At 38.4% G+C, this 24158-nt stretch overlaps 1 protein-coding gene across 1 annotated transcript; it reads left to right on the forward strand.

The window, feature by feature from the left end:
* The first annotated feature begins 3 nt into the window (after positions 1 to 3).
* On the forward strand, positions 4 to 22482 carry GPR180 (G protein-coupled receptor 180). The gene is made up of 9 exons (XM_056487476.1): positions 4 to 612; positions 2885 to 3043; positions 5973 to 6167; positions 9383 to 9563; positions 9768 to 9817; positions 13350 to 13507; positions 19739 to 19930; positions 20279 to 20356; positions 22026 to 22482. The coding sequence occupies exons 1-9, from the start codon at positions 465 to 467 to the stop codon at positions 22182 to 22184; spliced, it is 1320 nt and encodes a 439-aa protein (XP_056343451.1). The 5' UTR covers positions 4 to 464; the 3' UTR covers positions 22185 to 22482.
* Positions 22483 to 24158: the final 1676 nt, after the last annotated feature.

The raw sequence follows: 24158 nt of genomic DNA on the forward strand, positions 1-24158 counted from the left end.
TTTACGGCACCGGCCCCTCACTCCCTCTCCCCCTCGGCTGCGTCTGCGCGGCACGGGCCCGTGTGTTTCACGGGCAGAGACGCAGCGCCTGCAAGAGGCTCATTGAAAGATCGCCTTCCTCGCTCCCCGCGCGGTCGCGAGAGCGTCTCAGAGATCACCGACAGCAGGGCGGGCGCGGCGTGTGAAAAGGACCAGTGCTTCACCTCCGCATTCAGCGGCGACTGGAGGCCGTCTCTTTTACGACGCTGGGTCTCTCAACTTACGGCCGGACCCGGCAACGGGACACGTTGCCGCAGGGGCGGGGCCTGGCCGCTCGGTCACGCCCCCAGGGGCGGGCGCGCTCCCTCATTGGCTGTCTCGCCGCTCTCGCCCTCCCGCTCGCGCCTAACGCGGCGGGGCGCGTCACGTGACAGGGCAGCCCGGGAGGAGGGCAGGAGGGTCCCGGTGTCCGGCGGCTCCCGGCGATGCGGTGGCGGCTGCTGTGGCTGCTCAGCGCCGCCGCCGCCTGCTGCTGCTGGGGCCTCGCCGCGGGCAAGACGCTGCGGGGCGGCTTCGCCAGCGCCGCCGCCCGCCGGGAGCCGTGGCGGCCCGTGGCGCGCTTCCAGTTTTACGGTGGGTTCCCCGAGGGCAGGAGAGCGGGACAGCGGCTGTGGCGTCCTGGAACGGGGCTGGCGGGGAAGGGGCGGCTGTGAGGAGCCGCTGGAGCGCGGGGGGACCGCTGGCGGCCGGAGGGGCCGCGGGGGGAGCGCGGTCAGCCCTGCAGCCCGTCCTATCGTACTTGCACTCTCCCCTCTTTTCCTCCTCTCTCCTCCGCCGGGATGTGTGACAGGTCTGACCCGCTGTCCGGGCCGCGCTGGGTGCAGGAGCTGGCAGCACCCTGCGCTGTGGGGCACACGGGGTACCAGGGCCGGGCTCCCTCGGTGCCCCCTCAGCGCCCTGCGGACACTCCCGGCCGAGTGTCCGGGTGAGCGGGGACGTTCTCACTGCGACACGCATCGCTCCTTCCCTCTAGGAACTCCACCAAATAAATGGCAGCGGTGCTTTCCGTCGCCGTGCCCCGTCTCTGCGTGGTCCTTGGTGACACCGCGCATCGGGATGTAACATTCTCACCTGGTTATTCCCAGTGGGTTTTCTTCCCTGTGTTACGCTCCTTGTTAGTAATAATTTCTGACTGTTAGTAGTTACTTAGTAATAATTCCTGGCTGCTATCCTGCTGGAAGAGACCCGAGCAGTGGCCCACTGTGCTTGCTCGGGAAGTTTTACTTTGCAGAAAAAGCCGTGTGTAACCATGACATGTACCATGTCCAGCAAGGCTGTGCTGCTCACCCTGCTTTTTCTATGTGCTCAGCATTTCAGTAGCTTTGGTTGTTTTTCTTTCCCATTGAGCTTCATGGCAGAACAGTTCTGCAGAGTGCTTCAAAATCTAACGGGATGCAGGAAAACGTGACATAAGCAAAATATGAAGTTGGAGCTCCAGTTCCAGCACTGATGAGAAATGATAGGGTGGAGTTAGCTTATGGAGTGACTTGAAGGCAGTTAATTATCACTGTCCTAGAAGTTAATTGTAGAAGTGCTCTAAATAGATCTGAAGGGGGAAAGTGCACTGTTTAATTCTGAGAAAAGACTATACAAATTCAGGATGAGTGGTGTAGGTGTTCAGATATAATTCTATAAAGTGATGTTGCATATTTTGCATAGAAGTACTTCTCTTTCTGCATCAATACCAACAACTATTTTGGGGTCTTAGTGATGCTTTCTTTAGAGCCTTCTGTTAATATTTAAAAGTCTTACCTAAACTGTAGTTCATATCACATTTTTCTGATTTTTTTTTCTCTACTAAATTCTGCCTTTTAATTTAGGATACTCCTAGGTTAAAGAAGTCTGTGGCAATGTGTGAAAGAAATTATGAAAACAAATTTGAGGATTGTGGAATTACTCTGGCAAGACAAATTTTGTTAAATGAGCTAGTTCTAAAACGACTAAAATACTTCTGTGTGTAAAGGTACAGCCTATAGTATCAGGACAAGGGGGAATGGTTTCAGACTGAAAGAAAGTAGGTTTAGATTAGATATTAGGAAAAAAGTATTTATAGTGAGGGTGGTGAGGCACTAGAACAGGTTGCCTAGAGATGTTGTGGACGCCCCATCCCTGGAAGTTTTTAAGGACAGGCTGCAACGAGCTTTGAGCAGCCTGGTCTAGTGGAAAGTGTCCATGTCCACAGCAGGGGGGTTGGAAGCTAGATGGTCTTTCAAGTCCCTTTCTACCTAGGCCATTCTGCCACTCTATGATTCTACAGGCAGACTGACACATTAGAGAACACTTTTGAAGTTTGTTTTTCTTTGCATCAATTTGGCATCTGTCATCTATGATTATTTTAGCTCTAATCCATCCCTAACGTGAAAGTCCATTCACATGAGTTCTTCTGGTGTTAGACTTAAGAGCTACCCTGTGATGGTCATAGTCATGCCACAGAGGTCATAAAATACTAGATTTTGAACTAGTTATTGAAGCACTGTCTTTAACTTGAAAACAATAAAATTTGGGCTGGGAGGGGGGAAAGGAAAAATGTTAACTGGAAGTCAGTTTTAAAAAAGAGAGGGGAAGGAAGGCTGTTTGTAGTAGAGAAGATTAATGACACTTGGGCTATGGTATAGGTTTAAGTACCATCACAGAGAATTGTGCATCCACTGATTTCTTAATGAGAGACATAGAAATTGTTTCTGAAAGACCATCAATACTTTTATTTGGAGGTAGTAGTAAAAAATTAAAGATAATGAGAAGCTGTATTTCAGCTACTTATAAAAAATATCTGTGCTACACTGTTTTTTTTGGCTTGTTACTGGCATCAAGACAGAATAGTTGATTCTGTTTTTTAAATATCAAGGTGACCGTGCTGTTCTGTGTGTAAGAATCAAGAATGTAGCAGCAGCTGTGGCAAAAGCAGCTAGACTTCACCTCTTTCAAGCACAGGAATGGCAGAAGCTGGAGAACAGTGTCCAAGATCACAGCTGTACAGAGAAGTTCTCTAAAGCTCAGCTGACAAGTGAGTTACTGCATTTTTTTTCTCCTTACAGAGTTACTGGTGTATTTATAGCTCTGTTATCTATCTTTAGAATATCCATTATAGTGAATTTGGGCTTTGCATTGACTGTGACTTTGGCCTTCTGCAATTAAAAATACTACAAGGAAATAACATTTCTTTCTTTGTATCACTTCAGAAGACTTTGTTTGCAAGTTATGATTTAATGTGCTGCTGGAAAATGAAATCCATGACAAACAATGGCTTTAGTGGAAACAGCCAAACTTTATGACCAGTTCCAGTTCAATCTTTCATATGTTCACAACTCATAAAGGGTACATTCTTAGCTGAAGTTTTCATTTAATAATTCAGGACAGAGATTTTATTTTTTTTAGCTCTCTGTGGAGTAAATTTCTTTTGTTTTTGTTTTGTTTTTTTTTTTTAATCTCACATTTTCTGTAAAATAGATTATCTTGGGTACGTGAGAGAATTTACAAAGAATACCATTGTACTGAGAATATGAAGAACTAAAGAATCTGCTTGTTTGGAACAATCAAATGTTTGACTTGTTAGAGTTGTGACTTTCATTGCAGTGGAATGACAAATAAATTAGAGGTGAAGTGATGGAACCTGCTGCAGTTGCCTCTAAACTTCAGAAGCAGATGCTTGTAAGCTGGGGGTGTGTAGCCCAAACACAAAGTAAAAGGGTAGTTTTGTACCTGAAACCTCTCTTTCACTACTCATAATAAGTCTTTCTTCTCTGCAAAAATTAATCTGCATCATGCTGCCTTACTTTATAACTTGCCTCTATTATAACTTAATGCTATTTCACCCTTTACTTTTATAACTTGATATTTGTCACTGAATCTCACATTCAGCTGTTTTTAATATTTGAGCTAAGAGTTATACCAGTATAGAATATGAAGATTGGTTTTTTTGTCTGTTGTTTACAAAGGAACATTTCTCACTTGTCAGGAGGCTCCAGTTCCATGGAAATGGCATTTTTTGAAGTGGAGAAAACAGAAATAAAATTATGTTTTCATGATAGCACAGATCTGTCATGTTTTGATGTACAAAACATGCTAGAAGAATTTTAATACAGTATCAAAGATGAGCTAATCAGGATAAAACTTAAATTGAGTACCCATCTAAAAGATCTGCAAAATACTGAAGCATTGAGTTATGTAACTAGAAACAGGCTGAAATAATAATTTTTGCACCATTTGTTGGTCATAATTGTACTTAAAGCACAAATTTTCCTCTAATAAATGAAATTAGTATTAGAAGCTTCGTTCAAATTTGTTTTAAGTGACTACAGCTTCTCTTTTAAACACATTTCTTTTGTGCAGTCAGAATCCCAAGAGTAACATATTGATCTCCTGTAACATTTGTCATGATGAAACCTTACACAGATGTCACATCTAGGGATGAGGTTTCCTTATACTTCATCAGAGCTGCACAAATTGCTGCTGGATTAACTTTGGAATAACCAAAGACAGTTGGTCTGTTGTTCCTGACTGTCCCAGCAGTGTACTCACTGTTTTCTGCTCCATTAGGGTTTGTATGACTACAGGGTGAGTTGGTTCTCTTTGCTGATCTTGGCAAAATCAGTTACTTTTCAGTACCTCTGAATCAGCTTATGGATTTGAGAGGGAACTGATTAAACACACTCTGTGTGACTGTGACCCTTACACTTGGTGCTAATAACAGTGTCAGAACCCAGCTGAGAGGTGACATGGGGAGTAAAGCCACTCCTATCACCTGTAGTTTGCCTTTCATTTGGATGAAGCACCATATGAAATACTGGTTTCCATGTCATCCAAATCTGTACCTCATGGCAATTGCTGCAAGGACACATACAGTATAATTCTTTCTGGAGTCCAATGTGGTTCAGTTCATACCGTAAGAGAACAGAGAATAACTTCTTGTAGTTGAAACACATGTATTGGAATTACATAGAAGTTTTTCACAGGTAGGCTTCAAGTTAGAAATTTGTTCTAAATCTTGTCTACAGAATATTTAGGGAAAATGAGTTCGTATGTTTGCAGCTCTTTTATTTAGAAGGGGCTTTCACAAAACAACACATGTTTTTTGTGGGGTTTTTATTGAAATTTTTCTTCATCCTTAGCCATTGTCATCTTTATCTATTAAGGTGAATTATTCTATTATTTTTTTCTTCTGCAGAGAAATGATTGAACTGATTAGCTTGTATTTCTTGCAGTTTCAGCCAAACATAGAGAGCCACAGGTTTCATTTGCATCAACAGTTTGTTTTGGAGATATTGCTTGGTTAACTGTTGTTTTTAGGCAAAAACAGTGGTAAGGTAGCAAGTAGATGAAGCATGAGTATCTTACATAGTTGTTTTTAAATGTAATCTGATTTGAAATATGCAGTTTGATTACACAATGGTTTCAGCTCTTAACTGACAATTGAAATTCAGTATTTTGGGGAAGATCCTGTGAAATAATACTGATTTGCACCTTTAAAGCATGCATGGTGTTCTTTGCTGAGCTCGCATGCAGCTGTTCCTGTTCAGTGCTCTAAATCTCTTTGAAAACAGAGTAAAATAAATTTCACTAAGGTATTTTTCATGCTGCAGAAATACCTGGTAGGTAGTACAGAATAGCTAATCCTGTCAGTACAGAACTAGAGGATGGAAATGTGCTAAGCAAAGGAGATAGCTTGCACTTCCTGGCTTCTGGAAGAAAGGAGCCCTCCCAGCAGAGCTCAAGGGTGAGATACAGTGTCCTGACCAACCCTTGCCCACGCCTGCTTGAAACCAAGGCTGAAGTTGGAGGTCTGGTCTCTGGTGTTATGGATAGTTTTCAAAACTCAGTCTGTTTCTATATGATGCTGTGGAGTTAAGTTTTATCTTCAATTAAAGATGTGCTTTCTAAAACCAGACTAATCAAGTATTTACTCCTATTTTTGTGTTTTTTGTTTTCTTCCAAAGTGACTTTGAACCACACAGAACAAAATCTGACAGTGTCCCAGATTCCTTATCCGGAAACATGGTATGTGTTTTATGTAGACAAGTTTACCTGCGAGGAGAATTATTCTGAATCCGAGGATGTTCAGTTTGAAATGGTCTTACTAAACCCAGATGCAGAAGGGAATCCATTAGATCACTTTAGCGCAGGGGAATCTGGTAAGATTTTTTTTTTAAATTTAGATTTGTAAGTTAAGGATCTGATTACTCAAATCAGTACTTACTGTGCTTGGAAAAGTATGGGGAATGGATAGCAGAGCCTCTTATATTTCATATTCTGTTTTCCTACAAAGAGTAAATGTGAGTTTGTTTACTGTCATCACAGAAAGATCCTTTCCTTTCCCTAGACTGACTTTCCAAAACTTTCTTAAATAGAAGTGTAGATGCACAAGGAAAGTCAATGTTAAAATCTCTGCTGATAGGTATTTTGAACATGTTGAAATTGTGATCTTCCACTTGAATGTAAACTTAATACCTGATTGTAATTAATTAGTGAAATTCCTTGGCTGTGTGAAACTTGATTCTGTGCAACATTTTGCCAGTACAATTTCAGTTCAGTGTTTAGATCTTTATAAGTGTCTTAGTCACAGGCTGTAGGTTAGGTTTGTCAGGCCTGATTTTGTTATAATGAAGAAATGTAATTTTAAATCTTCAAATATTCAAAGAAAAACTGAAGACAGCAGGTAAAGAAACACCTACATAAAATTGTATACTTTGGACAATCCAGCAAAATGTATCCTTAGTTGCAGTGAACAGCATCACTGCTCTGGGAGGCCTCCTGAACCTGTCACTCACCTGGGTCTTTTATGAGGGAAGGGCCCTGTAGGCTTAGTCTGCCTTCCTATACAGTGTGAACCTGAATGTACCAAGGATGAGCCTGATTACTGCGCTTGGAATCAAATGCCCTGCTCTCACTCGTGGTCTCGAGGGCATATAGTGGGAACAAAGGCAGCTGAGTTTTTGAAAGGAAGAAAATACTCACTGGAATATTTAGCAGAATCTGCTAGAAAGTAGCACATTTATGGTCTGGTTTTCAAGGCTCATAATCAGACTTAATCTCACTCTTTAACTTCTTAAGTTCTACAAACTTGCCAGTTTTTATTTATGAGTTCGGTCTTATGAATTCTAGGTTAATTTACTCTCAAAGAGGAGCAATAGCTAAAGGAATAATTGCTAAATCGAGGGGCAATGTAGCTACACAACATCATATGGCCCACTAAAGTGATGTAGAGACTTCCTACAGAGGCATCTCAGCTCTGTATTAATTTTGTAGGAAGACTGAGCACTTGGAAGCAGAACTCTGAACAGCTTATGTGCTGGGTAAGGAGGTGTATAAATGTGCTGGATGTATGTATTTAGATCATACAGGCAGGAAGCAAGGTCACCTGTACATGCCATGCCTTTTGCAGAGGAACACCTCTGTTGATTCAGAATTAAACCTCCATGAATCCTGAAGCTACATGCACTAGTCTACTTTCAAAGAGCTGAGGAGTGTTTCATCTCTCTTATTCTCTCTTTTTTAATTTAATTTTTAATGCATCTCTGGGAAATAATCTTTGCCATATTTCCATAGAAGCTTAGAATGAGAGGGTATCAGAGAGAAGATCCAGCTTTATTTCTTGCTTATTTCATGCAGGCAACTAAAAATTACATAGTTGCAGAAGGTTTTAGTTAGGTCTTCTTTCACTTGAGTTACTTTAGGCTGTGGCCTGGCACAGGATGTCTCAAAAATTAAATGAATAATAAGGAAAAGAACTTGAGGATAATTGAGAGAATTAGAATCTAGGATTTCTAAAGGCAGCTGAACAGGTAGCATTTTAAAGAGCTTTGAAGTAAGATATTTCAAATGTTTTACTTTGTCAGCTAGGTTCCTTGAAAGTCAGGAAACTTAGAGGAGACAGGTTGAAAATTGTATTTTTATAGTTGGTTTTCAGTGCATCTTTCTCTTAACTGCATTTGGTCTCACACCAATAACCTACACTCTGTCTATGGTTGGAAGGAAAATTCTATTATAAATGCTTAATGTTTGCTAAAAGCTAGTTGATTTTCCTAAAGAGTTTTCCAAGGGCTCTCACTCATCGTGGTGACATAACTTTTACTTACAAAGTCCTTGCCAACTCCAGTGGGTATCTTTTGAAGCAGAAAAAAAGATTTGATCTAAACTACATACCTTTGTCATTGACAAAATGTGTACAAGAGAAGCAGAGTGTCCTGGAATTTTAAAGATTTTTTTATTACCTTATGCTCTTTATCTCCCATTTTCCTATGTGTATGTTCAAAATGCTGAATTTCAGTCACAGAAGCTATAATGCTAGCTACTATTCAGAACTTAGGCAGTTCTAATATTTTTCAGCTCAGATATTGAAATGTGCATACTTGTTCTTCCCAATCTCTGGGTGGAGCTGGCTGGAAGCCTTTACCAGAGTTATTTTGCTGCTGGAGAAAAAGTTTTTTTTTTTAGAATCTGATTCTATAGCCACGACTAAATTTCAAGGAAGGTTGGAGAAAGAAAACAAGTTTTCTGTGAGAAATGCTTGTTTACCTTTTTGCTTACATCTCACTGGCTTTGACCCTTTGGGAGCTCCTGATGGTTTGCAAAGTATAGGGACAGCAGAAAATATTTCTAGGATCCAGAACTTCAGGGGAGCATTTTACCAGACTGCTGCCAAACTGAAAACTAGAGGAGTTCTGTTTTATAAATAATCATAGTAATAAATATAATAATAAATAAAATTAATTTGGGGATTTTTTTTTTTTTTTAGACAAGTGCAAAAAAAAAATACATGCTAAGGTCTAATTACTGTTTTCTGTGCTACTTTTCTTTATATATAAACTTTCAGACTTAATCAGCTGTACTTGGGCTGCTGTATGCAGAGGAAGGGTGACACCTAGTGGTTAAAATTATTAGATAGAAATCTGTGGGGTTTCTCTCACCTCTGATTGGACCTTTACAGAATGAAACAAATAAGCAAAAAGAGCTGAAAATGAGTCCTTTAACAAATATATTTCTGACTGATCAAATGAGCTACAATTGTTTTGTGTGTATCGAGAAGCTGTGTGTCACTTTATACTAGTCTGGTAATTGCTGCGAACCTCTCTGCTCTGAAAAGGTATTGGTGATTAAAAACATTTGGTAAAATCAAATAATAGTTGGTTCTCTGATAAAATTCTCTAATTTTTTTTTTTTATAAAATTGACCAGGATTTAGACATTTTATGTGTCCTATCACTTTTGGGTAACAGTTGCCAAGTATTTCCCAATGATTTTATTAAAAAACCCGCTCTGTTTTGGGCTTTTTTTTTAAGTTATTTGCTTCTAGTAGCAATGTTTCTTTGTAAAACTAAGATGTATTTCTTTTCTTTTTCCCCCCACAGGATTACATGAATTCTTCTTCCTGCTTGTCCTAGCATACTTCATAACTGCTTGCATATATGCACAATCCCTGTGGCAAACAATTAGGAAGCGTGGACCTATGCATGGTGTATTAAAGGTGTTGACAATTGCATTACTGTTGCAGGCTGGTTCAGCTGTTGCCAACTACCTGCATTTCTCAAGGTACTTTTGCTCCTTTTCTGCTTTTAGTCTTTAGACTTGAGGAACAATATGTTATAAAGATCACTACGTTATTTGCCTGGGCAGGATGGTGACAAAATGTAGTACTGACTTTGAACTGCATCATTGCCTAAATATATTTGTGAGAGAGAGCACCCATTTAAGACACACCCACTTAAAAATACAATATTTTTATTCTTTTTTCAGTTATTCTAGAGATGGGATAGGAGCTCCTTTTATGGGAAGTCTGGCAGAATGTGAGTAGGCTTGTCTCCCGTTTCTTATATATTACTACCTGTGAATATGTATAATACCTTAGCAAATGCTTTTGCTGGACTATACTATGATCTTGGATCATATAATTGGATTTTTAATATAAAATACTAAAAATTGCTCCTTCAGAAAATAAACTGTTTCATGTGTTTACAATAACTATATTTGAGGTTATGCATCTATTATATTCTTCAGAATTTTTCAAGGGGTTTTTTTGTCTCCAGATTCCTTGCTACAAACACTTAAAGACATGACTATCACCTGAGCAGGTCATTCAATAGATAGAAGAGTTTTGTGGAATTAGATCTAGAAAGCCAAGCTTTTTAGGAAAATGAATAATGTTTTATATAATATGTCATTTCACTAACAAATTTAACAATTATTAAATGGATAAGTATTTTACAGCACAAATTTTATGATTAGCATGATGCAAAAAATGCTTATGTGAAGGTTTGATGCTAACAGCATTTTTTTCCACTCTGTATAGATATTCTAAGCACTTACTGGAACCAAATTCCTGTAGCATACCTTTCCAAAATCCACTAACTTAATCTTGTTCCATTCTTCATTCTCCATTGTTGTTGGGTAGTTTGGGGGCTTTTTTTCCTGTGGTTCACATTTGAAGAATTGGGGGGTTTATTCCAAGCAAATGGAATTTGCTTGTACCCAAAGTAGTACTGCAGTAGTACTGCAGTAGTACTGCAGTAGTGTGATAGTGTTGGGGAGTAACAGCCTATACAGAGAAACATTTCCCTAGTTCATTTAGAAGGCTGCAGTTGGGATTATCAGCCTCTTGATGGCACCTGGCACCACAATAATTGCCTCTTCCTTGTTTTAACTATTTGAGCTGGCAGCTCCTTGCAGCCACTCCAGTAACTGTGTCATTAAACATTCCTTCTCATCTCATGAAATAAAATGGAGAATATGGAGGTAATCATAACTCCACCCCAGTGTTAACTGGCCAGAACTTCAGATAGAATAGCTTCATGTTAGATTTATTTATTTTTTTTTATGTGTTGTAGTCAAAAAGCCCACTTCTATTTAGATAAGCAAACATTATAGTGAATATTATTTTTTTAATTCAGTAGCTGATTTTCTTAAATTCAGCTATGAAAGTTTTCCTTTTCTTACTCTCTCCAAAGTTTGTGGTTTCCAAAACAGTAAAAGAGCTGAAGTAATAGAAATGTGGAAAGCTTCAGTGACAATTACAGTTCTGAAGAATAGCTTATGGAAAATGGTATAGTTGGAAAGGGAAAAATGATACCATTTTTCCTATATGGCAATAGAAATCTGAGTTAAAAATAAATGTTAAAATTTCTATTAATTGCAATGTGGCCAGAATATCTTATCTAAAAACCTGTTCAGATACTATCTCAAGCAGTTATTCTTTTCCAAGTATGATTTAGTCTTTACCATGTATAAAGAGCTGATCTTCAGTTTAATTAACCACCCAATCTAATCACATAAATCACACAAATAATTCTGGCACTGAGAAGCATTGCAAATGGTGTCCTTTTTGCTTTTCATAAGAATAAAATGTGAAAAGTCAAACTGTTTTTATGTCTGTTGAATTGTCAAAAAAGATGGAATTAGACTATTATGGTGTCAGCTCAGTAATGTGACTTTACACTGACCCTGAAAATTGTGGGATCATTGTACTCTTTAAAATTTTTCTCACCTTTATTCCTTTCTAGCAAAGTATATGGGATGTCAAAGATTAAAGCTTGTTGTGGAATTTTGTCTTACACTAATTTATGTGGGAATCCACTTGAATTGTTACCACACTGAAGCAGAGCAGTATCTATATCCATGATATTATTGAGAGATGATGTCTGGCTATACCTTATAGGGCAGGTTATCTTAAGGAATGACAGAAAAGAAAATGCTCCCTAGAACACACAGAATTATTCAGTCATTTTTCGAGTTTGGATTTGTAGCACTGGTTTGGCATGCCTTTGATTCATGTAACAATTCTTTTTCTAGTGAGTACTGTCTCTTGATAAGGTAGAATTGGAAAATAATTCCGTGATCATCTTTTTGCCCAAAATCAGGATTGGTTGATATGATTAAAGAATGATCAAGTTTGTATTTACTAAAAGCTCTTAAGAGATTTTAAACAGCAAATGTGTCTTAATACATTAAGAAGCATTTAAGCATGTAAACTCTGAGAATGCCAAGCATATCCCAGGAATTACATTTTGAAGTCTGTTTTATACCCTTATTTTGCTAGTATTGCTGAGTGTCAGGGAAATATTGTAGATGATCTTCTTTTGACTCACTTCCCTTGTATCCATATTAATTTCTGTACAGTGGCAACATTTTCTGTGCCAGTATTTTTAGTAAATGTGGTATTTCCCTTTTTTAATACAGTCCAATTGTATAAAAGTAGAGCTTTCTTTTTTGTGACAGAAATATTATTCTTGTACCTTATGGTGTAAGTGAAAATTACAAATAAGAAACAAATTTAATTGAACTAAAATATTAATGAAGTGAAAAAGAAAGCATTGCTGCATGTAGTGCCCAATCTCTAGATTCTGAACCAAATTTGCAATTTACATAGTGTAAGAATCAATTTTCCTTTTACATCTCTGCTATTCCAGTACAATGAGTCAGATCCCAACACCAACTTTAAAATTGTTCATTAAGTCAAAAGTATACCAGATCTAAAGCTAACAATCAGTCAGAAAGAAATCTTCAGGTTTTTCTACTGTCAGTAATGCTGCAGCAAGGCTACAAATAAAGGCTTTAATATATTCTAGCTTAAAGTTTTACTTATTCTGATGCAGCTTCAAACACAAGTTTGAGACACTGATTAAGAATGTAACTTTATGGAGTACGTATTTATTGTTCCCAAACAGAGGTAAACATGGACATGGCAAAATGAGGCAAAGGTACTTTGCATTTAATAAAATGAAATACAGGCAAGTTGTTGATCTAAATGAAGTTTGTGTTAGTTATTCATTATATTTTCCCCTTTAAGTATCTCGGAGTGGAATTTGTCCTATATATTTGTGCTTTCTTCTGGAAGCTACTACATCCTCAAGACAAAGTGCAATTAATTCAAAGTACAATGTAACTATCTGATTTTTGAACAAAAGTGCTTCAGAACGAAGAAAGGAGTTCATTTCATCATGTTGCATATTTGCACTATGATTAACATACATATGATTTTATTTCTTTAGCATTTATAAGTCTATTTATGTAGATGGGCTCCTGAGCCCAGACTACTCTGATAGAAGAATGGGATTTGGAAAGACGTGGCACTGTGCCCATGTTTTTTGCAGAACTGCAGCATAACTGCAGGAAAGCTGATCTGTTTGGTCACTGAAAACTCCACAAAATAGCCACATTTTGTGGCAAAGCAACCTCATTAACTCACCAAAATTAAAAGGTGATACAGAGGCATAAGCATCCATCCTTCATTTGCAGGTATACAGAACTTTTCTGTGATATAGGAAAAAAACCAAAACTTTATTTTTGTTGTAATTTTATTAATTTTTCATTTGTTTTCAATAGTGTGTGACATAATCTCACAGATACAAATGCTGTATTTATTGTTGAGTCTGTGCATGGGTTGGACAATGGGCAGAATGAAGAAATCTCATGGCAGACCTCTTCAGTGGGATTCCAGTCCGGCATCTACCGGCATTGCTGTAGTAGTTGTTGTTACACAGGTTTGTATTTCATATTCATTCTTACACTGAAGTATACAGCTGCTATTAAGTATGACAGAACTGTGAACCAAATAATTTCAATATTTTAATTTTATGAGGGAGGGTGTATCAAGACTGGAAAAAAGCTCACAGCATAATGTGCACCCAGTATGTCTAATAAGTAACACCACCTTCTCTTTACTTTAACAATTTAAGATGTAGCTCCACAGTATGTTTTTGTCTAGCAGTAAAACCACTTAAGAAGTTCCCACAGTTTTCCAAACTCCCGATTGTGCCAACTGTTTGTAGCATTATACTGTGAACCAGATTAGTGGAACAACCTAGACCTAGAAGAAGCAAAAAAATTTTTGCGCAGTCATTTTATTGATCTGATTTGTAACGTGGTCCTATAAATAGTTGTAATCAGTACAGCTGAGGCATTGTGAACTACATTATGCAGATTAACAACCAGCAGCATGGGAGGAAAGACAAGCTGCTGTGACAAAGTCTTTGTCATGAAAAAAAGGAAATCATCAGTGCCCTCCATTTAGAAGCACTGAAATAGAATGTCTAATGGTCCTTTCAATCAATATAAGGAAGGGAATTCTTGAAAGGTTCATGTGCAGGATTGGTCTTGCAAATATACAAATGGTCTGACACATAATTTCATTCAAATATTTTTCATTAGTATAAATTAGAAAGTTAAGTAAACCAGTAACTTAAAAGTAAATTGTAATGGAAATCATTCAACCCTGGTGGTGCCTTTTGTAAACAAATTTTTTTAAATCACATCATAAAGACAAGAGAATCTGAAAACCATTGAGAAAGAGAAGAGCAGGGAGAAACTGGAGACAGTAATGAGGAAGAGATTATACAGAAGATTTTTGTGCCATTTGGGTAGTATCTGTAATTAGTGCTGCTTCTAAACTAAATAAGTGGACTTCTAGAACATTAAGAATAGCTGGGAGCTGGCATTTCTTGCTAATTAAGAATAGAAACCAAAGGCTGTTAAGGTCAATGGGACTGTTGAAATTTAAAGATGGTTATCAAAGTAAGGTGGAATAAACCTATCCAGCACCAGAAGTTTTACATGCTGGTAGTAAAGAAGACTTCTAAAGTATGTAATTTCATTCATGCCTCTGTACTTGTGCATATGTATGGGTGTGTTAGTACTCTGCCACTTGAGACTGGAAAGTTTTTCATTGTTGTTTCCTTTTGCTATACATAGAAACGATACTCAGTATAATCAGCTTGGTCTTATTTTGGTTGTTACTTATGGTAAAAGTGGGGCAGGCATCATATATGTGAGCTGCTTCCCCCAAGACTAGTCCATTACACATCTTTTGGCTCTTGAAGCAGCATTGGAGCATTAGCACAAAGTTGTCTATCTTATCACCAGTAAGGGACAGCTCTGCCACATCTCCTTCTGGTACCATTGGGAATGTCAGGTTTGGCAGGAGTCTTGTAGGAACACAATATGAATATTGGAATATGTCATTGCCTAAGTGGTTTTGTAACCCCATATCGGTGTTTGCTGTCTCCAGCAAAATTTCCCTCACACCAAGAATATTTCTTCTGGAGAGGATGTTTTCCATCTTGTGATTCAAGACATATGAAATACGTCTTCTCACAGATTTGTTCTTATTACAGAGTGCAGCTGTTGGGCCTAGGGAAACAGGATTTAGACTGTATCACCTCTATCAAAGGTGGCGAGTTCAAGAGTGTCAGTTGTTCACTGGTCTGTGTAGATTGGCATGGATGTTTGCCCTGCTGTAAGCAATCAATGGCTTTTAGTGGCTAAAAATGTAGAATAACCTTCTTCTTCTGATCTTTCCCAGAGATTCTTATGGGAGAGCCAGCTTCCTATGCCAGAGATTGGACAGACTTTATGTGGATAATCAGAGATGTTCTAAGCACTTGCTGAGGAGGCTGCTCGAAACTATGTGCATTAACCTAATGCAGCAGATAGAGATTGCACCATACTAGTTTTGATGTTCTCCCATACCTGTCCTCATCTCATCTTCAGGGAAGTCAAGAAAGTGGACAGCTTGAGAAAACATGTTACTCTTCAGCTTAAATTCAGTTTTAACTGGCAAGCTGTCTGAGCCTGCTTGCCTATTACTAGTTCAAATTACTCAGCAAATTTTCAGTGGGTTTTCTCCTCTTTGTACCAATGCTATGGATTTTTTTCTTTTTGTTCTTTCAGAAGCACTAGCAGCTTCCTGGGCTATGTTTGTGGGTTGCCTTCAGTGTCGGGTGGAAACAGCCTCCTAGTCAGCAAATGTCTTGTGGTCTTTGCAGCTGCAAAGAGGTAACATCTCAAAGGAGGGACAAGTCTTTTAGCATCATTTAGCATCTCCCTTCGCCTTAACTTGTTCTTTATTTCAGCCACAGAACAAAAGACTCCCAGGCTGCTGTGCATTCATAAAAAATTCTACTTTCTGCTGCTGAGGCTCAAACCTTGTACAGAACTTAACTAATGGCAGGCCCTTCCCATCACATAGACCTGAGCAGTTTCACCTTTCAGGGATGACCAGACTGGAGGCAATGATTCTGGAAAGATAGCTGATTGCTCTGAACCTGATCAGGGTGGCATAGAATCTTACTGTTAGACATCACCCCACACAAGGGTTCTTAGATGTGCTCAGAATGAACTCTACCTCTGACCTTAGATCTAAACCATTTTTTGCTGTACTGGCATTGTGTGACATCAGATAACTTGAGTACTAGATATGGTTAGAAACAGCTAGTTTGCCTTGCTGCTCCTTCTCATTTCCCTTTTGCTTCCCCTTTCCCCTTGCCTCTCAGGGGTGATCTTGTACCATGAGAACCTGTCTTTGCTGAAGATTGATACGTTATCTTGGCTTGTCATAAAGTCAGTCTTGGCATGAAGGGGAGGAGGAGTTTACCATAATTGTTTCCTCATGACATAAAGGATGAGTGTCTGGTTCTTCTTCATATGGATATGGAGGTTCAGCTTGTATATCTGGAACACCAGAATGATATCCTTGGTCATCGTTCCTCTAGCATTTGAAGATGAAGGCCAGTACTGGGCAGTGGTTGGTGTCCACTGGGAGCCAGGATAGGTCAGGATTATACAGAGGTAAAGTCAGGCATTTTAAACAGTGTATTATGTAAACAAGGAGATGGTCATTCTCTTACGAAGAATCAGTTGTGACTTTAAAGTTGGTCATAGCATAGTATGAGTCAGCTCTTTAGCTTCTTCTCTCATCCAGTTCTTTTGTCTACAGCCTAAGCACAGTTTTTCTTCTGGGTAACAATTAGAATTGTCCCCCCCCAATTTCTTCTCAGAGCTCAAACATAGTTCTGCTTGTTGCCAACAAAAGATGTTTCTGATGTCTACTTCAGCAGGTTGATGTCAGGTCTTTTTAAGTTTGTTCCTGACATTGCAGCTAAGTGAGCTGATACTTGCCCTTCTGTGGTCAAGGTAGGGGACTTTAGTATTCCTTGACCTTGATTTCTCAAATTTTAATTTTTAATTTTATATTTCACTGCTACATAGATTTTAACTTCAACATCATGCTTGTCTATGAAAGTTCTTCATAGAGAGCAGATTGGCTAATCCATTTTTACCTAGAAACATTCAATAACACAAATTTCTGTTTTATAGGATCCTGCTTTTCTCAGGTGAGTGAGAACAGCCCCAGCTCATAGTTAGGGCAATGATACATTTACTTTGTCCAGGTTTACACTGTGTTGCACTGACAGTTCCATCTCGGTCTCAAACGCCTTTGCCTTCTGCTTATTTTGGAATAATCTAATGAAGCTGAAGGAAACTGGACTTCTCTGATCTCACATTCCTGTCACCATACACAGCCTTTGATCAACTGATGTTGTGTTGTTTACACTCTTTAAAGGGCTGGTCCAGAACACATTCTGCTGTCAGACACTATTATCCTATGAGGATTTGGGCTTTGTTCTCATGATTCCTTTACTCCAGTTCTTTGTCATCTTGCCATGAAAGTGACTTCCTTCTTTGCTGTTACTCTTGGTGTCGACTAAGAAAAATTTAGGCCTTCATGAGCTCTGATTTTTAAGGTAAGGTGTATTCCAGTGATACTTTCTTCTTAGAGCAATATCACAGTTCTGTCTCCATCAGCCTATATGGCTTCCCCCCACATGCTTGCTTTAGTCAGGAAGATTGTGTACATAGGTTCAGGGGGTCTTTTATTTTCTCAAGCAGAACATGTACAGTCCAGGGAAGTTAAATATTTTGGCTGTTACCAAATGTAAATATCAAAAGGGAAAATGCTCAGAAGGCTGCAGTGATTCTGTAACTGGTAGAACCCTTGTTCATTGTCTGAGCATGTTCTAACTGGATTGAAATAACTTCTGTGACAGGAATTCATCAATTTCATGCCAAAACTAGTGCTGTAGACACAACATTACCAAACACTGTACTGTATCTCAGGGATTCGGGAGCAGTTTAGTCGTATTTCAGTCTTACTCCTTGACAGAATTCTCAGTCAATTAACTTCATCATTTGGAGATGTTTGCTTGAAATTACTCTTTTTCTGAGTATTATGGTGAGAGCATTTGGAGCCTGTCAGTCAGATTGTGTGCTAGTAATCGGTGATGTTGAAGACACACATACTTTACATCTGTCCCTCTCCCATTGTTCCATTTTCCATCCAGGTGGTTGAGGAGTGACTGAAGTGACAGCAGCTGTGAAATTACAGGGCTCTGTCCCCCCTAGGTAAGGGAGGGGGAATGCAGGAAAGTACTCTGAGGATATTTTAAGCAAAAGTTATTCTAATGCTCAACTGATGAGATTCAAGGCCACCCACCTTTGGAAGGCACAGGTGGATTACACATTTTTTAAGAAGTTAATATTAGTAATCTTTTTGTCTTTATGTAGTGAGAAAGCCTTTGAATGTATTCAGAAAGGAATCTGACTAATTTATATTTCAAAATTGAGCCATACAATGTCTGCTTCTGAAGGCCTTCAGAGCTACTTCACTCATAAATCAAATTTGCCTACCTTTCTTCAGAAAACCTACTTTATTAGGCACCTGAAGCCTCAGTGCAAGTTAGATATGTGCAGTAGGTGGATTGTATTCCAGTATATATTCAAGCTCTAAAATGCCATTCAGCTGCTACATGATGCTCTGAGAGTTTAAGCTTTGTGTATTCTAATTTATAATGTTAACATTCCCAAAGTCTTGAAAAGGTGTTCTTCAGCAAGACACATTTTTTTATGCAACTGGTTGGCGCCTGCCTTCTTCACAACAAAGGTTTAGAAACTAGGCGCTTGTTAGTCTGTTTTTCCTTGGAGAATATCAATATTGTATCTCACAGTGCTCCCAGGAAACTGGATTCTACAGGAGATGGATACAATGCTGAGAGATGAGGCGGTTACTATCTTTTATGTTGTTGTCTGTTGGCTAGAGTGCTCAGCCAGATGTTGGAATGGCATTTGGAACCTGTGACACTCCCTTTCCTAGACCCTAGGAGGTTTCTGAGCCAGGTGCTTGCAGAGTCAGGCTCGCTCACAGTTTCTGACCTAGCTGATGTTGAATTCTTTTCTCCACAATGGCACAGCTTCAATAGAAGGGGTGGAGAGTGGCCCACCCAAGAACACCCTATAGCCTGGCAGTTGCAGCACTCTCCAAGGAGGTGGGAGATGTGAATTGGATATCCTTTAGGCAAAGAAGGGAATTATGGGAGATCCAAGTTCAACCTGGGTGAATGCTTGAGCCTTAAGGCTATTGTATAAAAGGGGCAGCAGCACCACCCTCTTACTTCCCCATCTTTGAAAAGAAAAGTGAATCCTGTTAGGATTTTGAAAGGAAAGGCGTAGTCGCCTGCCTTTGAAACAAGCTTTACAGGTTGTGGATCACAAGTGAAAGGAGACACCTCCCTGTATCTCTGTGAAATAATTTCAGTGGTCTTCCTGCAGAGTAGGACAAGTGTGCAGGTGTTTATTTCAGATTTTTTTCTAAGGTGCTACAATCCCTCTATCCAGATTAGAGGAAACTTTAACTTGTCCAGCTTTCTAAAAGTTACAGAATCCAAGAAGTGAGACTGTTGCTGCCAGTTGCAGTTGGAGTCGAAGGTTACGGCAAAAAGCATTTCAGACTAGGATTTGTTGGGTTTTTTTAGCTTAGCATGGCAGTCTCTAACAAGTGGAGTGGAGCATTATCAGATAACTTCATCTGTGATGGGAAGGTTAGTTAAGAGTTGGTGTAACCTGGTTTACTCTAAGTGCACTTTGCTGCTGTTCTTTTTCAGAGCTGTTTATTAATTTGGGAGCAGTTTGAAGATACGAATCACCACAGCTACCATTCACACCACGGCTTGGCGAGCGGGCTGCTCATCGGCCTCAGAGTCTGCCTCGCTCTGTCCCTGGCTGCTGGGCTCTACCAGATTATCACAGTGGAGAGAAGCACGCTGAAAAGGGAGTTCTATATCACCTTTGCCAAAGTATGGGTTACATCAAGCAAACTGATCCCTTCTTCTGTAAATATAATTGTGGCATGCAGTTGACTGAAGCACTAAACTCTTTCCCTCCATAAGAAAGTTAGAGTGTCTGATTTGATTACATTGCACCCTGTCATCATATTCTGAGTAGGCATTTTAATTTGACAACGAGTATAGAGCTTTTTAAAACAGAAATCCCACCTTTCATTGTGTGGTTTTCGTTATGTTGATTGAAAATTAAACAATGGGTTCATAAAATAGACAAAAATGTAAATGTAGTTCCTGTAACTGTCATCTCTTTCTTCTAAGCTGGCATGTAGTCATTTTACAACTTATACTCTTCTCTTTTAGGCCTGCATTCTCTGGTTTCTGTGCCACCCATGTCTTGCAACCATTGCTGTAATATTCAGAGAATATCAAAGAGAAAAGGTATGTACAGGCAAGATAAAAGAGATGAAATTTGAATAGTAGTTGTTCTTCATGTTTAATGTTTGTTAGCAAACTCATGCTCTTAGGCTGTTAATCCTGTGACCCCAAAGCAACTTGAAAAGTCTTAGTCACACAGCTCTCATTGATGCTAATGTGAGTCATATTTTACAAAGGCATACAGGGCTCAAATCATCTAAGGGTAATCATTTCTAGGTTAAGGGAGGGAGAGGGGGAGATTGTTAAGTCAAAGGAAAATGTGGAGGGGGTGTTTTGTTTTATTGTTTGCTTGTTTGCTTTTAATTAAAAACAGCTTGGGGATCCTTTTAACAAAGGGAGTAGAAAGATAAATCAGTGGATTTTTTTTTGTTGTTTGCTTTTTAGTCTTCATCCTTTAAAAGCTTTGTGTGGCTAAATAGGTCAGGGAACCTGTAGCTGAACTATTCTCTAGATCAAGAAGTCTGTGTAATATGTTGTTTGGTTTGTAAGCTCTAAACAGTTAAAAACAAAGGTGGACTCACTGAGTTTCTCGGTTGCTTAAATGTATTGGGAGCTGGAGAACTCCATGTATGTGGAGCCTGCCATGTTCAGATGAAGTGCACCACTATTCTCAGGTGATTGACTACCTCATTCCAGCACAGGGTTTGCTTCTTTTCTTTATGCTTATAACCATCTGTGCATTTGTATGCAAATATATTCAGAAAATGAGCTTTTATTGGTGTAGAGGATATGTAAGGGAAAGAAAAATGTTTTATTAAATATAAATAACAAATTAAATACTGTTTGATTTTAAAAAAAAGGAAATCTAGGCAGAAAAAAATTGATTCCTCTAGAGTTACAATGAAGAGGCTTTTTTTTTTTTGCTTGATGAAAACATCCTCAGGGCAGCAGGACAGTCTCTAGAGATGGGATCAGTAAACTAGTATTTTTGCAGTTTTTTTAGATTGTGAACTTACTAAAGGAAGACTACAGTTGCTCTTTCATTTGAGCAACTTTTTAACCATTATGTGCAGCTGCAGTTCCTACACGATGATAATTCAGCTGTGTTCGCTTCTTCAAATGCACCTCATTACAATAAAATGCACAATCAATAAATATCATATTTAAGAAAAATGCATGTTTTAAAGGACTGTCTGTACATAAACTGAAGACTTGTGCTTTCTCAGAAACAAGTTACACCTTTAGCCATTCAATAAATACAGCCTTACACAGCTTTTAGAGATGAAGAGACTTGAACTGAAAGAGATCTGGCTAAGTGAGATTTATCAATCACTATCCTCAGCTCCATGATTGTGCTAGTGCAAAGTGTTTCCAAGCTTTCTTTTTTTTTTTTCCCCCACTCTGTTTGTTGTAAGAATAGAATATCTAAACATCACCTCTGCTTGTGAAACTGCATGGGTGGTGAATTGCAAGTCTGAAATTCCCCAGAACAGAGACTGCCAGAAGGGTTATGTGACTTGCCCTGGGCTATCTACTGATTTAAAAACACCCAGGTGTGAGAGTCTGATTCCTGGACTTAAAATGCACGTTCAAATCTTTTTTAACTGCAGCAGTATTAAAAGGTTTGGAGTTAAACCTCCAGCACTCATGCTGATAGAAATTTATTGTGTCTTGTTTAGTGAGAGGGTTTTTTTCACTTACTATTTCTTTTTCTCTCTTTTCTTGTCTCTAGATTATTACCATAGGTGTTATCCTCTGTCAGAGCATCTCCATGGTTATCCTCTACAGACTTTTTCTATCTCATAGTCTATATTGGGAAGTATCTTCACTGTCATCAGTGACATTGCCACTAACAGTACCCTCTGGACATAAAAATAGACATCACTTCTGAGATGTTTGGGAAGAATATATTATGTAATAAATGTGCAATAATGACTTGAATATACAGGTATTTTTGTCACAAGTGTATGATACATTGGTTTCACTGGAAAACTGAGTGATAATATATATCAAAGCACTTCACAGACCTTTGGTCTGACAAGATTCCTAGATTAATGTGTTAAAAATATTGTGGAGTGTAAGAATTCCTAATCTGAAGAGTTTTATAGATACTGTTTAACAAATGATGCTGAGCTGTATCACAGAAGAGTACAATGAATCTTTTCTCTCCCTTTCACGGAGACCAAAAATGCCCTTACTTTGTGTCAATACTAGATTTGAAGGTCTTATAAATGCAGTTCGTAAAATATCTACATGCTCCAACAAGTTTCAAATAGGCCAGTTGTGAAATTGGTGTGATGCATAACGATGAGTACAAGGAATTTTTATTTTCATCCCTTAGAGAAAATGCATTTCATGTATCAGTGTAAAAGATGGGGAAAGAAAGGAGGGAGAAAAATCTAGAAAACATATGTAAAATGTTCACAACTGACTGCAAGGAACTTTCCTTTATCATGGGTGTAAAAGAAAAGCCTTTTTTGCATCTAATGTTTATACTGGTTAAAATTCTAATGGAAATGTAAATAGGGTTTATATCTTCCTTCTTAAAAAAAAAAAAGTAAATGTAACTAAAAATTTCATCCAGTAATCAAGGTCTAAACAGTTTTTGAGGCTTAGAATACATAGCAACATAAAGGTAATTAAAACAGCAGCCTTGCATCTTTTAAAGGAGGAAAAAAAAAAGGCAAAGAAAATGGAATGGGCGATGTGGTACTAGAATTTTAATCCTGATATAATTCATTTCTGTTACATTGAGGATTCAATCATAATTAAGCCATATACACAGATTAAATTAACAGAAGCATTTCAAATAAATGTTGGTTTCAGTCATCAACTACCCATGAATTCCTGCCCAAGGATACTTAATCAGGATTAAATTTTCTATGAATAATTGAAAAACAAAATACTCACTGGATTTGTTATAATCCATGTTGGCACTGGGTTCTAAGTAGTTGCCATCTTCCATCCATTGTAATAAAGCCATTCTACTTTGTGATGCCCTAGCATTCAGAAAGCCAGTGTAAATATATACTTTATTGAAGTGCCTATTTATAGAGTATGATTAAATCATGCTGACACTTTTTTCTTTTATAGTAAGTTCATACCTATTGCCATTGTGAGTGAAATTTTTCTTTTTAGGTTTACCTTAGTTTCATACATGTGTTTCTTCACAAAGTGGATTTTATTTTCTAGTAAATCAGTGTTTGCTTCTTTTTAACAGTGTGTATTTGATTATGTCTCTGTGCAAATGTGAATACACTGATTCTAGCTTTAAAATAGCCCTAACTTTTCCATTTATCTTTGCCTCAGTTTTTAGCATAGTTGAAACATAAGTCTGCTCCATTTTAGTTCAGAGGCAAAACTAGGTATTTGCCTTTGACTAAGGCAAAATGGCAACATGACAAAGTTGCTCATTAAATCATCTCCTTTCTTATTGTTTGTAATTCAGATCAAGAATGGCAGGTTGAGGCTGGAAGAGATGAGATATTATGATTTCACACAATCTTCAGAATGATTAAAAGATTAATTATTACATTCCTCTGATAACCACACAAAAATATTATTGGTTAAAACTTCAGTCTTTATTTCCCTGCTTATCTCTGTACTTTTCATCTTCTCAGGAAAAAAGCATCCTGTTTTTGATAAGTCTCCAATAATGTAGTAAAAGAGTTCTATCTGTCCTCGTGTATAAGACTTCAAATTCATACATAAAATAGAATTTTCTGATAGACACAAGTACTATGTTACAGTTTATGATCCGTCATGATAGAAGTTTTAATCTATGCAAAAAAAGGTCTATGTCACTTTCAGAAGAGACACTCCATTTGTTTTATTCTCCAGAAGTACTGTCTTACTTCCTGTAGTT

The sequence above is a fragment of the Oenanthe melanoleuca genome, chromosome 1 (assembly GCF_029582105.1).
Source record: "Oenanthe melanoleuca isolate GR-GAL-2019-014 chromosome 1, OMel1.0, whole genome shotgun sequence".
Taxonomy (NCBI): domain Eukaryota; kingdom Metazoa; phylum Chordata; class Aves; order Passeriformes; family Muscicapidae; genus Oenanthe; species Oenanthe melanoleuca.

Coding starts and splice junctions, on each gene's coding strand:
- GPR180 (XM_056487476.1), top strand. CDS start 465: ATGCGGTGGCGGCTGCTGTGGCTGCTCAGCGCCGCCGCCGCCTGCTGC. Junction 9,564..9,767: donor AACTACCTGCATTTCTCAAG/GTACTTTTGCTC, acceptor TTCTTTTTTCAG/TTATTCTAGAGATGGGATAG. Junction 20,357..22,025: donor GAGAATATCAAAGAGAAAAG/GTATGTACAGGC, acceptor TCTTGTCTCTAG/ATTATTACCATAGGTGTTAT.